This window comes from Rhinolophus ferrumequinum, chromosome 18 (assembly GCF_004115265.2).
Source record: "Rhinolophus ferrumequinum isolate MPI-CBG mRhiFer1 chromosome 18, mRhiFer1_v1.p, whole genome shotgun sequence".
NCBI lineage: Eukaryota > Metazoa > Chordata > Mammalia > Chiroptera > Rhinolophidae > Rhinolophus > Rhinolophus ferrumequinum.
The window spans coordinates 24,442,119-24,458,086 of record NC_046301.1 but is presented as its reverse complement, the minus strand read 5'-3'; the positions used below and the strand labels follow the sequence as shown (position 1 = coordinate 24,458,086).

The 15,968-nt window shown below is 36.7% G+C and overlaps 1 protein-coding gene across 9 annotated transcripts in view; it reads right to left on the bottom strand.

Moving 5' to 3' along the window:
• The window catches only part of TRIM2 (tripartite motif containing 2), a 132,557-nt gene that overhangs the window by 9,183 nt on the left and 107,406 nt on the right, over window positions 1–15,968 (bottom strand). For 8 of the 9 annotated variants that reach the window (XM_033133942.1, XM_033133938.1, XM_033133937.1 and 5 more), the window contains exons 7-11: window positions 13,105–13,208; window positions 12,712–12,879; window positions 6,859–7,039; window positions 5,700–5,770; window positions 1,585–1,725 (exon numbers count right to left, since the gene is read on the bottom strand). In XM_033133942.1, the coding sequence (XP_032989833.1) occupies window positions 1,585–1,725; window positions 5,700–5,770; window positions 6,859–7,039; window positions 12,712–12,879; window positions 13,105–13,208 (665 nt within the window). The remainder of the gene's footprint in view (window positions 1–1,584; window positions 1,726–5,699; window positions 5,771–6,858; window positions 7,040–12,711; window positions 12,880–13,104; window positions 13,209–15,968) is intronic. The other variant, XM_033133943.1, reaches the window with a different exon arrangement.

Below are 15,968 nucleotides of genomic sequence, written 5' to 3'. Positions count from 1 at the left end.
GTTGTAGGGCTGTTCAAATCATTTGTTCTATACTGGATGGGTTGTGGAGTTTGTACTTTTTGAGTAATTGGTCCATTTCATCCAAGTTGTCAAATTGATGCATGTAGAATTATTCAAAGAATTCCCTAATTATCCTTTTGATGTCTGCAAGGTCTATAATGGTAGTAATATTTTTTCTTTTTCTTTTTCTCTGTCAGTCTTGCTAGAGGTTTGCCAATTTTATTGATCTTTTCAAAGAACAAACTTTGTTTCATTGATTCCCTCTATTGTTTTTGTCTCAAATCTTGTAATTCCTGATCCTATCTTCACGTTTCCTTCTTTCTGCCTGCTTTGTTTGTTTTGCTCCTCTCTTTCTAGCTTCTTTAGGTGGGAGCATAGGTTCTTGATTTAAGACTTTTCCTCTTTTCTAATGTAAGTATTTAATGCTATTAATTTTCCTCTCAGGTAGAATGGTGGTTACCAGGGCTGGGGTGGAGGGTGGAGGAAATGTGAAGAAGTTGGTCAAAGGATACAAACTTCCAGTTACAGGATGAATGAGTTCTGGGGATCTTATTATAGTATTAACTGTAATCGCACAGCATGGTGATTATACTTAGTACCATATTATGTACTACTTGAAAGTTGCAAAGAGAGTAGATCTAAATGTTCTTACCACAAAAAAGAAATGGTAATTATGTGACTGTGACACAATAGTGGCTAACTCTACAGTGGTAATCATTTTGCAATATATAAGTGTATGAAATCAACACATTGTACACCTTAAACTTATACAACATTGTATCTCAATCTCAATAAAGCTGGGGGAGAAATTTCCCTCTCAGCCCTGTTTTCACTGCATTTTACAAACTTTGATAGGCTGCCTTTGCATTTTCTTTCAGTCCAATATATTTTTAAGTTTTCCTTGAGACTACCTCTTTGACTCAGGTTATTTAGCAATGTTTTTAAATACAGTAAGCAAAATATGTGGATTACAAAGGAAAACAACCATTAAAATACAATCAAAATATTACAGAATTGTGAAATAGTAATACGTGTGCTTTTTAAACCAACACATTAAATAAAAAGAAATAGTGATGGGTCAAATAACGACTGTAATTTTGAAGCAGTAATGAGCATAAATGATAATTTGAGATGTCTACAACTGTAATATGAAAATGTCTGTGATTTCTCTGGGTGACAAAGCTACAGATATTACTAAAACTACCGTGATTGCTGCCTATATTCATAATTAAAGGAAATGATTGTTTTTAATTAGAAGTTAGTAAAAATAATATTTTTGTTCAATGGACCTTTTGAATTCTATCCACAGACCCTTTAAGGCTCTATGGGATTTACTATGTCAACAATTTACTATGTCAACATGTCAAGAATGCCAGATTTAGAGGGTTTCTAAACCCTCTGGTAATAAGTTGATATTTTTTCCTACTCCGCCTTCCTTACTTTGGTACTTCTTGTAAGATTAAGAAGTACGGTCTTATGATCTAATCAATGAAGAATGAAAAACAGTCCAATTTGGGGACAGCCAGTTCTCCACTTTTACTAAATAGCAAGCGCCCCGCCCAAGTGCATTGCACATCCACCTACCTGGATCCTGCTGTTGCCCCAGTCGGCGACAATGATGTTTCCATTGGAATCCACCGCGACACCAGTGGGAGCATTAAACTGCCCATTGCCTTCTCCATTGGAGCCAAACTTCAACATGAATTCTCCTTCTTGATTAAACACCTGTATGAAATATTTTTAAACTTTTATTTTAAATGAAAACAGTTGAGCCAACATTATACATTTTAAAAATATGTATCTGAGCAGGTTGTTTATAACAAGATCTATGCATTCAGACATTCTTCAAAAAAAAAAATCCCCAAATTACAGCCCCAGATCACTTGTGGTTTCACAATTTACTGTACAAATCTGATTTCCCATTTGTTAAATCACTTTTTTTCTAGCTTATACCTGGTTATTGAAGATGTATGTGAAAAGTACTTCTACTATACATTACAAAATATTCACAAATATAAGGTATAAATATAAGGTAGAATGAGAAAGTAGAGCTATAATTTTCAACAATGTGATGCGTTCTGCCTTTAAATAAATAGCTAAATTTCAAGAACAGGCATTGTATTTCCAACAGAATGGATGATAATTCAAAGTTGGATCAGAAAGTAGCAGTTTTTTGTTAGGCCACATGATCATAATTTACTATGTCAACATATCAAGAAACAGTAGGCTGAAACTCACACCTACAAAAGGAAACTGTGTGTGTGTGTGTGTGTGCACGTGCGCAGTGGATGAGCAATAACAAAAAGGCTTTTTCTGTAGGTATTTTTTTCAGAATATGTTTTACTTAAAATAGAGAGTTTATATGACCCTAAACCTTTGATGAAATGAGGCAACCAAGAGAAGGGAGGCCGACAGAACTGGGAGCTAAACAGAACTCAAACTAACTCTCTAATCTGATATGGACAAGCAAAGAGTTGTTGTGATTAAATATTCGTATTACTAGAGTGTTACTGTATATGTATTAGATACAGAGTTCTGATTTTGAGAGAATATGTATTTAATGATAAAACTATAGTAAGCATAATTTTATCTTGATTCAGATGATACTTAATGGTTTTGAAATGTCCCCAGGATATTATTTTGAGTTTCCATTATTATGCTAGTTACACGTGTAGAAATACTCATTAACAAATCCAAAAGGATTACATGTAAGGCATCATGAGAATAAGGGTTCCTAAAACGTGAAACTGAGGGAGTGCAGATCTAATTTGAGGATGATCTCAGGACCTTTTAGAGATTCTCCTATTGCCATCTCTGTGATTATGAAAATTAAAATGACTCTTTTTTAGTCACATACATTAGGAAAGCGAGACACTTTCATCTTTAAAGGTTAAACTTACTTTAAGATAAAGAAAAAGAGTCATGACCACTTCTTGAATTACTTACTTACTTGCGAACTAAGCAAGTTACCTCTTTGGTTCTCTGGAAAGGACACAGACAAGAACCAGCTTTAACTAAGATGCTATGTTTTAAAATCTTTCATGACTCTTTTTAATCTCTTTTCACATAAAATTTTCTAGTTTTAAAGACCAATGGGAGTGTTTGCATGCTTGTGAGAATGCAATTTATTATTCTCCAATCTTTCCCATATTAAGTTCTACAAATAATCTTTTTGTTTGCTTCCTTATGTTTATCCCTCTGAGTCAGTATGTTTTCCTTGGCATAATCCAAATGGTTCAAGTATTTCTGCTTCACTTTAGAATGACGGTAAATGCCCAATTTAGTCTTACTTGTTCTGCCATGAAAAGAAAATATATACTGAAAGTAGCTAAAGAATTAACCAGACCACTTGTTAGGCCTGACCTATAGGCACTTTTCACATTTACTAACAGAGAAGTGACTTGAATCCAGAACTATTGCTAACTGCCCTGTGTTACATGGGAGATAAAAAACCCAACTATTCTATAAAATACATATGGCAACAGCTATCAAAAAGAAGCGAAAACACAAAAATACTGGTTTTATTGAGAGAAAAACTGAGTTTAACTAAAATAATCTATCTCGACTGTATTAAAAACTTGAAGTTTTCAGAATCAATAATTATAAATCATATTTTCTCCATCTAAAAGGTCATTTAATTGTTTATGAAGTATTCAGATGAAAACATATTAAGATGCAGAAGTATGAGCAGAAATTGTTTTTATAGCTTTGCTTTTTATAATGTTTTTATAACTTTGATGATATTCAGAAATCGTTTTCTGATTTCAGAATTTTGCTAACCTCAAATACCACTCCACTTGGAAGTCTTCCCTGATACTTAGAAATCTTCTGCGTACTTCTAGAACCTTATATGTACGAATGTGTAAGTAATCACTTATTGCTATCTTCCTTGCATTTTGGTTACTTACATATGTCTTATTTCCTCCTACAGTGTCAGCCAGGGCTGGTAAATAGGAGTCATCCCACATACCAATGCCAGGTGATTCACAGAGCCTGCCTGAAGCACTGGGTCAGGAAAGACTCTGGGGCCACAGTTGTGCTTCATAGAAAAGAGCAACTTGATAAACATTACTGTCTTCCTGTGGGGGGAGCAGGGTGGGCGGTAGGGAGCATCTATGGCAGGCGTTTGCTGGCCTTTGCACTGTTAGGATACATATGGGTATTCTGATTGAACGCCCAATAGTTAAATGACTGATTCCTCTATGAAGTGAGCGAAGGGTGGGAAGTGTAATAGCCTGTGTCATCCTTTCATAGTTATGATCATGACACAGGATTGTGACAGCCCCCCGAGTGTGGAGGGTTGCAAGCCCAGTCCTCGTTGCTCTCAGTTTCCCTACGCCTCTGCCACTGACTTTTCCCACTGTCCTCTTCCCTTTATCAAGACACCTCCCATAGAGGTGAGAATATGCAGCTTATTGGCATTGAGGGAGGTAGGGGGAGGGGGGACGGAGGTCCACCACTATGGTAGCAACTCTGGAGAGACCGCATGGCAGAAGGCAGGCTTGGAAGTGAGCAATGGTGGGCATCCTTTTCCCTCATCCTACCCTTCACCATAGCTCATATGCTCTACCCTTTGCACAAGGACTTGACAGCCATCAGAAAAGTTCAAACTTTTCCATTTACTCAGGTTAAAGATTATCTTCCAGGATGAATGTGGGGTGAAGGACACAGAAGAGAGAGCACCTTTAGGTGTTAAAATCCTATCCTTATCTATCTGTTCCAATTATCAACACTGACAAATCATTTTTAACTTTGGTTGCTCAATGGTTGTCTCTAAGTGCAAACTTCAGTCCTTGGCATACCACTTATGCTGTTTCCTTATTACCTTTCCTTTAAAATGCCTCACTTTTTAAAAATTTAAATGAATTTACTTACAAGGAAAACTTCACATCACTTCTATAAGTACAAAACCAGTATCACTTGATGGAAACAGAAGGCAACCCTAAAAATAAATACATGGCTCTTAAAAATGTCTGCCCCTGACCACCTGGCATGGCTTCAACGGAACATGCATCGCACCTCGAGAAGCTTGGTCTAGAATGTTATGAAACATTTTCTAGTTTCAGTAAATGAGACATTTGTTTTGAACCACTTTATTATTTCCTGATTTGCTCATAACAAAGGTCAAATCTTTCTTCCCCCTGTACCTAGTAAGAAAGATGTACTATCTACTACTTGGCAGAGGGGATGGGTGTTTTTTTCTAAGGAACACCAAGTGTGAGAAAGCATTCTAGGAAGTACAAAAGATCCTGTATGAATCTATGCTAGGGCTATTCCGCTCCCCAAATCCGTTGCACCAGAGTTCTAATATCTAATTTTGTTTGAAAGGCCTTATGATGCAGGAAATTGAAAAGGCGACCTTGTTTTAATTATTGAACAGCCACAAAGTATTAAGCTTCAGAAAGTTCTGCCTCTCCAAGTTCAAGTAATTGCTTTCTCAAATTTAATTTTCAAGTCGTTTTCATTTACACCAATTTCAAATTAAGAAACTCATCGCCACCATATTTTGTTCAATTTTCAGACTCACCAAAGAGTGTGGTCCAAATTAAAACCTGCATCTTTAAGGAGAAGCAAAATCTGATCTTTTAGATTACCTCCGTTAAGTCCCGTGTGTATACGTGAACACTACGTTACTTTCTCCCAGACTGATTTCTCAATGAAAAGTTAAAAGTTAACAATAAATGATGTGTTTATAGTACCTTGACAGAATGATTATGGAAATCTGTAATAATAATCTCATTATTGCTATTTACAGCTGCAAAATGGGGACCTGCAACAAAGATGGAAAAAAATATGCGATGATCATAACAACAAAAAAGATTATAACAACATAGCAATTACAAAACTTAATATATGGCTAAGTCATTTAAGAAAGAACAAAGAAGTTTAGTCCCAGTCCTTGACACATCATTCAGCCAGACCTCTGGCTCCAAATAACGGGGATCCTCTATCATTCTACAGTTGGGATTGTCTACTCTGACTTCTTCCAGGTCAAGCTAAGCGTTTCAGCAGCCCTAATGAAGATGGGATGAGCAATAAGCATCAAAACTCATTCTCCACTCCACCATCTGAACGTCACATCTGCTAGCTTCCCTGAGCACGTATTAGTCATTTTAGGGTCCTCAGTTCCCGCTGAGGAAACACGTGGCAACTCTTAGCAGCGAGAAAAAAAAGACTCAAATGTGTCACATTTTTTAAAAAGTAGAGCAGAAAACCCACACTTTATAATTTTGGGTGACATTCAGAACCTGGCAGAACTGGAGACAAAAGCACAAAGAAAGATTATGCAAATTAAGATTAAATGCCAAAAGCATCCTTTCAAAAAGGAAAGTTAATTAACCATCTTCTGCTTCTTCTCATAGATGTGAAAAACTAAGTAAGCTGGTGGCTACAATAGTGACACACCAAAAAGAGAAATAAAAGAGACGGTCCTTCCCTTAGCAAATACTCTGAACTCCCACGCTCTTACAATCACTTAAAACGGTGAACAAAATTCTCATTCAGAGGCTTTTTAAATAAAGCTACAGCTAGACAGAAACAGGAGTTCTAACATTGTTCCTCAAACGTTCTTATTTAAACATATTTTGTTACAAAATGAATGCTTCATTGACTACTAACATTCAAAGATTAGACGTTTGAGTTGTAAAGTGCCACCAATCAAAACCGCACATGGATTACCGGTCAACTTCCTGCAGGTGGGATCACCGAGAAGCGCCTACCCATGCTCTTGCTCAGATTTCATCCCCAGTATCTTTCCCCCAAGCCGGCAAACACACTGGGGGTGAGGCATCTTCAGCATGCTCCAACCTCATGCAAATGTGAGCAGAAGAGGCATAAAAAAGGGGGTTTACGTATTACCATCGAGTGTACCTGCAAACTGCCTGTCCCCATTGCCTCGGCTCCCAAACCTGGTGACTATTTTCCCGTTTGGCTGGAAGATAAACACGCAGCATGCCTTGTTATCCACAACAATGATGTGCCCATTGCGGTCCACGGACACTCCCTTGGGCCCCATCAGCTTTCCTGATCCGATTTTTGTCTGTTAGAAACAAGTATGGAAGTGAGGTTTACAACACTGCAGAACATGAAGACAGACATGGGTTTTAGTCAACATGGACTTGAACGTTCAAACAGGGGAGCACAGAATCATATCCCACAATGATCGCCTGTCTTGGAAAATTATCGTTGTCACGTCCCATTATCGGCTACGGATAATTATATGAAATCCTTATTTTTTTTAAAGGGATTACCACCAAAAATGTTCTGGAATCCCCTTAACCGGGATCATCGCTCCCTTCTAAAGAGGCAGCGGGATTTAAAGCAAAAGATCACTGGGTTAGGAGTACGGAGACAATCCTTCGTCACTTGCTTTGGACACATCTGGCACCAATAGATTTAATTTCCTGGAGCTTCAGATTCCTTACATATGAAAAAGTGTCAAAAAATGACCTCAGTAACCTCCAATGGTATTTTTGGAATATATATTAAAAACAATGCAGGGAAAGTGCTGAATGTAAAGTAGAGCACATATTAAGCCATCGTTGAAAGGAAGCTATGATTGTCATTATTATATATCGTAATTCATGTTGAAATCGCCAGGCATCTGCCACTGAACTTCACTAGAATTAAGTTCCACACCGCCAGAAGAGATGTCTGTTTTATCCAGCACCATGTACTCAGAGCCTACCGTGCTTCTTGGTGTCTAATAAGTACTCAATACATATTTCTTTAATATATTAACTTTAAAACTCTAGCATTATTATAAGGTAAAATGATGATTAAATGGCTCCAGTTTTTACAGTATTCTAAAATGGGAGGAAAGCATTAGATTTCTATCAAATATATATACCCTATGCATTTTAAATCTTATATATTTTTCCGAGTAGACTACAGTGGGTACTTAAATGCCCGTATACCTTTACTTCTGTAGCTCCATTTTCTAGAGTTCTTAGAAAGAAGTACTTTACTCGTTTACCCATTTAGCTACGAATTCCACAAACACTGACTGAGCACCCACTAAGTGGCACTTGTAGACAAAGACAGTAAGACACAGCTCCTACCCTCGAAGATGTCTCGATCGCATTGCAGAGACAAACGTGTCTACTGTGCCCTTAAATTAAAATGGGCTTAACGCTTACAAAACTCGACATCACAATAACTAGGTCACTCAGTGAAGTGCCTGGTATCTAGTCTTCAATTTGGTAGATTTGGGAGAATTCAAATAGGCCATCTCCAAAGCCACGTGGAACAGTGACTTGATGAGACAGGTCACTATAAACAAGAAAGGGAGCAGCCAAAAGAGAGCCTGGTGGGTGAAGAGGATGGCAAGACCCACCCTTCTCCCAGGACCCAAGGCTTACAATGTCAGAGCGAAGCAGATCCTTGTGTTTTTACAAAAGATTTCTCAGATATGTTATAAAGCAACATGCAGAACAGTGAGTATAGTCTGAGCCCATTTGTGTTAAATGCATACACACACACACACACACACACACACACACACACACACACACACACACACACTCCTGGAGGAGAAAGTAAAAAACCAAATGGTATTTATATCTTAGAAAGAGATATTAGGGGTGGTAGAAGAAACTCTTCCTTTTCATTATTGAAAAATCTACTTGCCTCTATTTCTTTTTAAATTAAAAACTTTAAATCCGGAAAAGTTACCTTCTCAAAGCTTCTTGTTTAGTTCTCTTATTTTCCCTCTATATATTAGTGCTGTCTAATAGAAATATAATGTGAGGTACACGTGTATCTTAAAATTTTCTAGTAACCACATCAAAAAAAAAAACAAAAAAGAAAGAAACAGGGAAAATGAAATTGACTTACACATTTTGTTTAACCCAATATATCCCAAAGTGATCATTTCAACATGTACTTACTATAAAAATCGTTAATGAAATATTTTACATTCTTTTCTGGGGACTAAGTCCTTGAAATCCAGTGTGTTCTTCCAGTCACAGCACATCTCCATTCAGACCAGCCCCATTTCAAGAACTCATATCCACATGTGGCTAGTGGTCACTGTATTGGACAGTACGACCCTAGACACTTCTGAGATCTCACTTACGTTATGGCATCAACTTTCACCTTTATGTGTACGATGCTCAAATCCGTATCTTTAGTCATTGCCTATATTACAAGTTATCATTTTAAACTCAATGTCAAACCCAATTTATCTTCCTCATTTCCACCATTTAAAAAATGAAAACCCAAACTAGCACCTCCTGATTTCCTAATTCCTTTTATGACACCACAGTTCCTCCCGTAGCCCAGGAGCAAAATTTCAAAGTAAAATTCATTCTTTGTTTCCATCAGTTGGAACCTTAGTTTTCTCATCTGTAAAATGGTAGCTCTGCTATTTACCTGGGTCTTGCAGATGCCAAAGGATAAAGGAAAGTGTCAAGCACAGAGTATGGCACACAATCTCCTTTTCCCTCACCCTATTCAGCTGGTATCATACTGGACCCACAAGATTATCTTCTTTCCCAACAGAAACATGAAGATATGTACAAGAAAGAGTATGGAGAAAGGGGTGGGGACTTTCCCAGAGTGGGGGTTCAGACTCTGTATAATCTTTTATTCTTGGAAGTTTGTAAATGACAGATTCAGATTTGATCTCTTTAGAACCAAGAGACACATTTACTTAGGAAGGAAACAGTGGCATTCTGGCAAGGGAATGTGTTCTATAAATTTGATTCTGATTCTGAAATCTCACCCAAAGATCAAAGAGACTATAACATAATCGCCTGCAAAGAAATTACGTACTTTCTTTCATGACTGAATGGAAGATATGTCAGCGGAATCAAAAGGAAGAGAGAAGACTCTGATTATTAAAATAAGAATATTATTACGACCCAACATTACGAACACTAGTTGTTCCTAGAATGACTCAGACATATAATACCAACTGGATGGTAATCATGCAGTATTAAAAACAGAAAATAAAGGATTACTGCCATTCTATCATGTAGTGAGAACTGGTGTAGTTCTAAAAGCAAAAAACTTAAATGTTGAACCAAAACCTCTTTTCCTTCCACTTCCCTGCATCAGTTCTAGTTTAGCTGCATTTGATTCTACTAAGTGAAAAAAGAATTACTGCGTTTGGCTTGACAGTGTGTCCCCTATCTTAAATAGAATAGTAAGCAAAGATATTTTAGACCCTGGCTCTGGAACTGTTAAGTGAAAGTATTTAGCTCAACAAATAGGTCCTTAAATTGAAGAGGGAAGAGATGAGCTATTTTAGAATATGGTTGCCAGGGTCCTTGGTATCTGTTCTGGAGTCACAAAATTTCCTAGATGGACCAGAAGATACAAGTCAGGAAGGACGATGGAGAGGAAAAAATTAGAAGCATATTAGGGCTAAGAAGTTAGTGAGTAAAAGAAAGAAAAGGACAAAAGATGTTACATCCCTAGATATATTAGGAATAAATACAAAGAATACATGTTTATGTTAAAGGTTTGTCTTTCTGAGCATCTGTTTAGTTTTACTGAATCCCATCGAAAAAGAAAATAAGTATCTCTCAGTATATGGTCATGGACATCACACTTGGATGAACTCCCATTACAGAATTAAAGTGTTTTCACTTGCTATCCTTCTACCCTTTCTTTGGGTTTTGATCAACATCTATCTTAAACAAAAAGAGGGTGTGGTGGGTATGTTGAAAGTATACCATGTCCATTCCCCCGATCCTCTAGGGGGTGTGAGCACTCTTTAGCATCTATTCCAATTATTACTAGTACCATGCCAACCTTGAGAAACCAGTTCTTCCAGGAAGAGTGTCTATTACATACAGAATACAGAACCACTGAATGATAAATGAACCCTTCCCTCTTAGATGTAAAACTCCTGTTTCAATACGTTTCACTACATTAGATATAAAATATTTCAATATAATAGATATAAAACTCCTGTTTCAATACCTACTTTAGTTTTCATTTCTGAATTTAAAAAGACAGGTCATGGTTTTGCTGGAGTATGAAACAAAAACAAAGGGTGTCTCCAAACTAGATGGATATTTTCAAGAGGTTTCTGAATAGTTTTCATTCTACTGATGTAAAAGTTGTCATATTTGGGTATGGCTTACTACAAATACAATTATGAAAACATAAAAGAAAGGGAGTAAGTTTGAGATACAGGAAGGCAAGAGATCTTTCTGTGTACATGGCCATCCTACAGAGACAATACATCGGAAGTGGGACAAACAAATCAATTGAAGAATAGTGTATAATCTGGTGAAATTAAAAACAATAGCTTTTTATTCTCCTAGAAGAAAAAAAATGCTGCCCCACACAAAACAGAGGATCCCATCTGAGGATTAATAATTACGTAACTTGTTTAATAGAAACTACATGACTGTAGTGATCTAACAACTTTAAAAAGGAAAATACAAATTCCTCCAATAAGAGACTAATGAGTGAACTTTGTGCAATCTTCAGGATTACAGAATGGATTATGAAAAGCATCATCTCTGAACATTTAGACAAGGAAGGGATAACTACCAGGAGCCGGTAAGAGATCATGAAGCCCAAATCATAGCTGATCTAATCGACCTCTTCTTTTGGACAGGGTTACTAGAGGCATTGGAAAAGAACATTTCTTAGATGCCTAATTCATTTAAGGCACATATAAAATTCAGAAATAAAATCTCATTTAATCCTTACCCAAATCCTATGAGATAGATTTTTAAATCCAAATTTGAAATAGGAGGCTATCAAAGCTCAAGGAAATTATACAATTTGCCAAAGGCCAAACAGGTAGTGAGCCACAGATCTGGGATTCCAAAGGATTGATCTGTTTGAGTTCAAGTTCATGTTGTCAACTGAAAGAGAAGCCTCCAAATGGGGAATATAGAAGGCGTAGTACACATGGTCTTCAAAAACACCTTTGATGAAGTGTCTCATAATCTCTGAACAAGTGTAGAAAATGGACTGGAGGATAATATTCTTTGATGATACCTTAGAAGAGAGATTTCTGTTAACAGCAGAGAGCTCTCTACTCTTAGGTGACTTGCTGAAAAACATAGAAGATGATGCTGGGAGTGATAACAAGTATGTCAAATGATAGAATCCCTCAAAGTATAGCTCAACTTACAATTTCTCCATGAAGCCAGCCCCCATTTTCTTTTCCTTTCGATTCCCACGGTATATACGTTACACTACAGTTTTAGATTGTACCAAAAATTTATGACTGATTAAGGACTGCCATGAATTGTTTTCTGTCATTTGTTGTGTATTAGTCTTTTTTCCTCAAGGGGCTTGTATATTTTTAAAAGGTAGGGACCACGTCTTACAATTCTGTTTCTCCCATATCATCTATCACAGATCTGAGAAAGCAGAAGACACTTCACAAATGACAACCTGTAGGTTAATTAGGGAAATGTAAATTGCGTCTTAATAATCCTTTTCTAAAGGCTGTTGTTTTCCATTGAATTGAGGTAAATCTGACGGTATGAAAAATGCTGCCTGGGTAACCTAATTGCTTTATAAAATGAAGCCACATTTAGGATATATCTGAGTAGATTTCTGACAATATCATTGTTACTCTTACTTCGTAAAACTTAGATGTAACACAGTCAAGATGTCTTTGTGCATAAAGAATAGTTGCGTATTTTATTGGATCTCAAAAAAGAAAAAGACAATTTCATCATCTATTTCCTAGTCCTTCTCTCTACTGTTTAGTGGCCAGTTGGTAGTTACTCTTACCTTAAATTTGCCATCTGAAGAGAAAATGCTAACCCATTTATTATCATAATCTGCAATGATGATGTCCCCGCTGGGATGCACAGCCACCCCTGTGGGCCGCTGCAGCTGTCCGGGAGAGCGGCCTCGTATGCCAAAACGACTTTTGAATTGGCCATCATTGGAAAATATCTGTAAAACAAATTACATTCATTGGAATGAGAACTCACACAGCAATGAGTGAGGCAGAAACAGAAACCTTTGTCATATGTACAAACTCTACTGGAAGAAAAATCTATACACATAAGCTTCCCTTTCTTTCCTTGCATTACGTACTTCAAGTCTTCAGTAAGAAATATACAACTGTACCTATTTTATCAATGTAAGTGGTTAAAGGTATACAATTAGGGGCCATACCTGCACACATTGGTTGTTACTGTCTGCGATTAATATCTTTCCACTTGTAGATGCAGCTACTCCTTGAAGATTTGTAAATTCTCCTTTATTTCTTCCTTTGGTACCTAAAAATAAATCATAAAACCACAGAAATTAAGCAATAGAGAAGACTTCTCAGTTTCAGCAAGAGAATTATTCCGTCTTCCATGGGTAATGTGAGAATGCATTATTTTAAAATTATACTTTTAAAAATTATACTTTTTAAAAAAAATCATACTTTTAAAAAAAGAGAATGTCCCCCCTCCAGACCTAATCCTCATGCTGCTAAACTCTTCCAGACCAAGCAAGTCTTTGCAAACTCACTTTTTCCAGCAAATGCCATCTTCTCTTATTAAGTTGTAGCTGCATATTAACATGATTCAAATATGTTTAGATTCCACAAAGACATGATAATAAAAACTAACATTACAGTTGAGGACATGCAATAGGAAAGGGCCTTATTTTAGACTTTTGCCAAAATCCCACCCTGTCAGCAGCTCTTAGAAAAACCATGGACACTTGACTTTCAGTATTATTTTCACAGACTCAGTATTTCATAGGCTGTATATTTTTCCTGAAAATGTAAAAGATATCCTGACAGAGCACTTTCTGGATGAAATAAATAAGAAAGGCAAAAGAAAATTAATTAATCCTAGTAACATTCTCATCTTTACTGTGTTTTTCTTCTAATGGGAGACATGGGGCAGGAGAAAAAATAGCAAAGGCATCTATGGGTTAACAGATGTCTGTTTTTGTTTCAAAAGAAGTGCTTATAACTTATTTCAAAGGGACCATGTAAATAACAATGGATGGAAACAATCAATTTTGCTCCGAAATGACCCAGGAGGAGGTTTAAATTTTCATGGAGAAAGAAAGCTATACCTCAGTTTTACAATTTCATTTGTATTTAAAAGAGCAATTTTTTTTAAAATTTATTGGGGTGACAATTGTTAGTAAAATTACATAGATTTCAGATGTACAATTCTGTATTACATCATCTAAAAAGAGCAATTTGATACTTTGCTTTTAGACATCAATGCAGGGCCTTAGGAAAGAATAGACAAAGATGCCGACAGTGCTGAACTTCAACTTAAACATGGCTTAAGCACTGCTTAAGAATAGTTAGACTCTTTTTTTTTTTTTTTAATTTATTTTTAATTTATTGGGGTGACAATTGTTAGTATAATTACATAGATTTCAGGTGTGCAATTCTGTATCACATCATCCATAAGTCACACTGTGTGTTCACCACCCAGAGTCAGCTCCCCTTCCATCACCATACATTTGATCCCCCAAGAATAGTTAGACTCTTGAAACCAGATTTTCTTTAACCTTATTTCTTTTTTATTTATTTATTTAATGTTTTTGTGGGGTTTTTTTTTTTTTTTTTTTTTTAGTTTCAGGTATACAAAACAATGTAATAGTTAGACATTTACACCCGTCACAAAAAATTTTGTAGTGTATTCAATGGACACTTGTCTTATCAGGGAGACTACTTCATGGACAGTGTAGATGCCTAACCACTGCAGTGTACACCTGAAGCTGAAGCTGAATAATAATGAATATCACCTATAATTTAATACCGTGTTTCTCCGAAAATAAGACCTAGCTGGACCATCAGCTCTAATGTGTCTTTTGGACCAAAAATTAATATAAGACCCGGTCTTATTTTAATATAACATAAGACCCAGCATAATATAATACCAGGTCTTATTTTAATTTAAGACCCAGTATAATATAATATGATAATATAATATAATACAATATAATATAATATAATACAATATAATACAATACTAGGTCTTATATTAATTTTTGCTCCAAAAGACGCATTAGAGCTGATGGTCCAGCTAGGTCTTATTTCCAGGTAAACACAGTATACATATATATAGTGACAAGATGTGGAGTACAGCATAAGGAATAGAGTCAATGGAACTGTAACAGCTATATACAATGTCAGAGGGATAGTAGATGGGGGAAGGGGAGCTATCACTTGAAACCAGATTTTTAGGTTAGGAAGTAAAACTGGTGATAGAATTAAACTCAGACTAAAATCAGCAACAGAATTTCTGGGCAGAGCCATCTCAGATCACCTAGTTCTCACCAGCTCCACAGGGTAGTTGTTTTATTGACATCCTGGACTCTATCTTGTTTACTCACCACCTCCATATGTTACCTACTCTCACTAATGTGAACAAAAATGTAAGGTCCCAATTCTCAAAACATCTTCCACAGGGCGGAGGAAACTGTTTTATTTTATTTCAAACGAGTCAGACGAGATGATCTCTTATACTTGACCCACACAGAAATGCTATAACATGCATGTCTGTGGCATCAGCCAATACTCTAAAAATGGTGTGTTGGAACGTGCTGGAGGGGGCAGGGGAAGGGATGGTTGAACAACAGCAGGTTAATGGATACAGCAAAACTGGAGGACTGGGAAAAGAAACAATTCTTCTAAAAGGCTCAGTTTATAACTACTTTTGAAAAGGTAGTGGAGGCAAGGTCGGGGTCTCTTAATACTATACACTTAATGTATCAAAACCTTTGATGAACAAAAGCATGGAAGTGAGCAAGATGAGGACCCGAGGACCAAGAAGAAACATAATACAAAAGCAGGAGTCTTACCACTGAAGTGGAACCTGAACAAAATAAGAAGTGACTCTGTAAGGACAGCCCAGGCTGTTCTAGGTCAGTCCTCACTTATGTAAAACCGGAAGTGCACTGTGGCTTAGAGGGCACAAAAACAGGGGAAAGAAATCCTGAAAACAGGAGGGGGGTGGGGCACGAGTAAGAAGCCCCTGAACAGAGTAGATGGAGATTGGTTTGCTTGTCCTTCTGGTCCA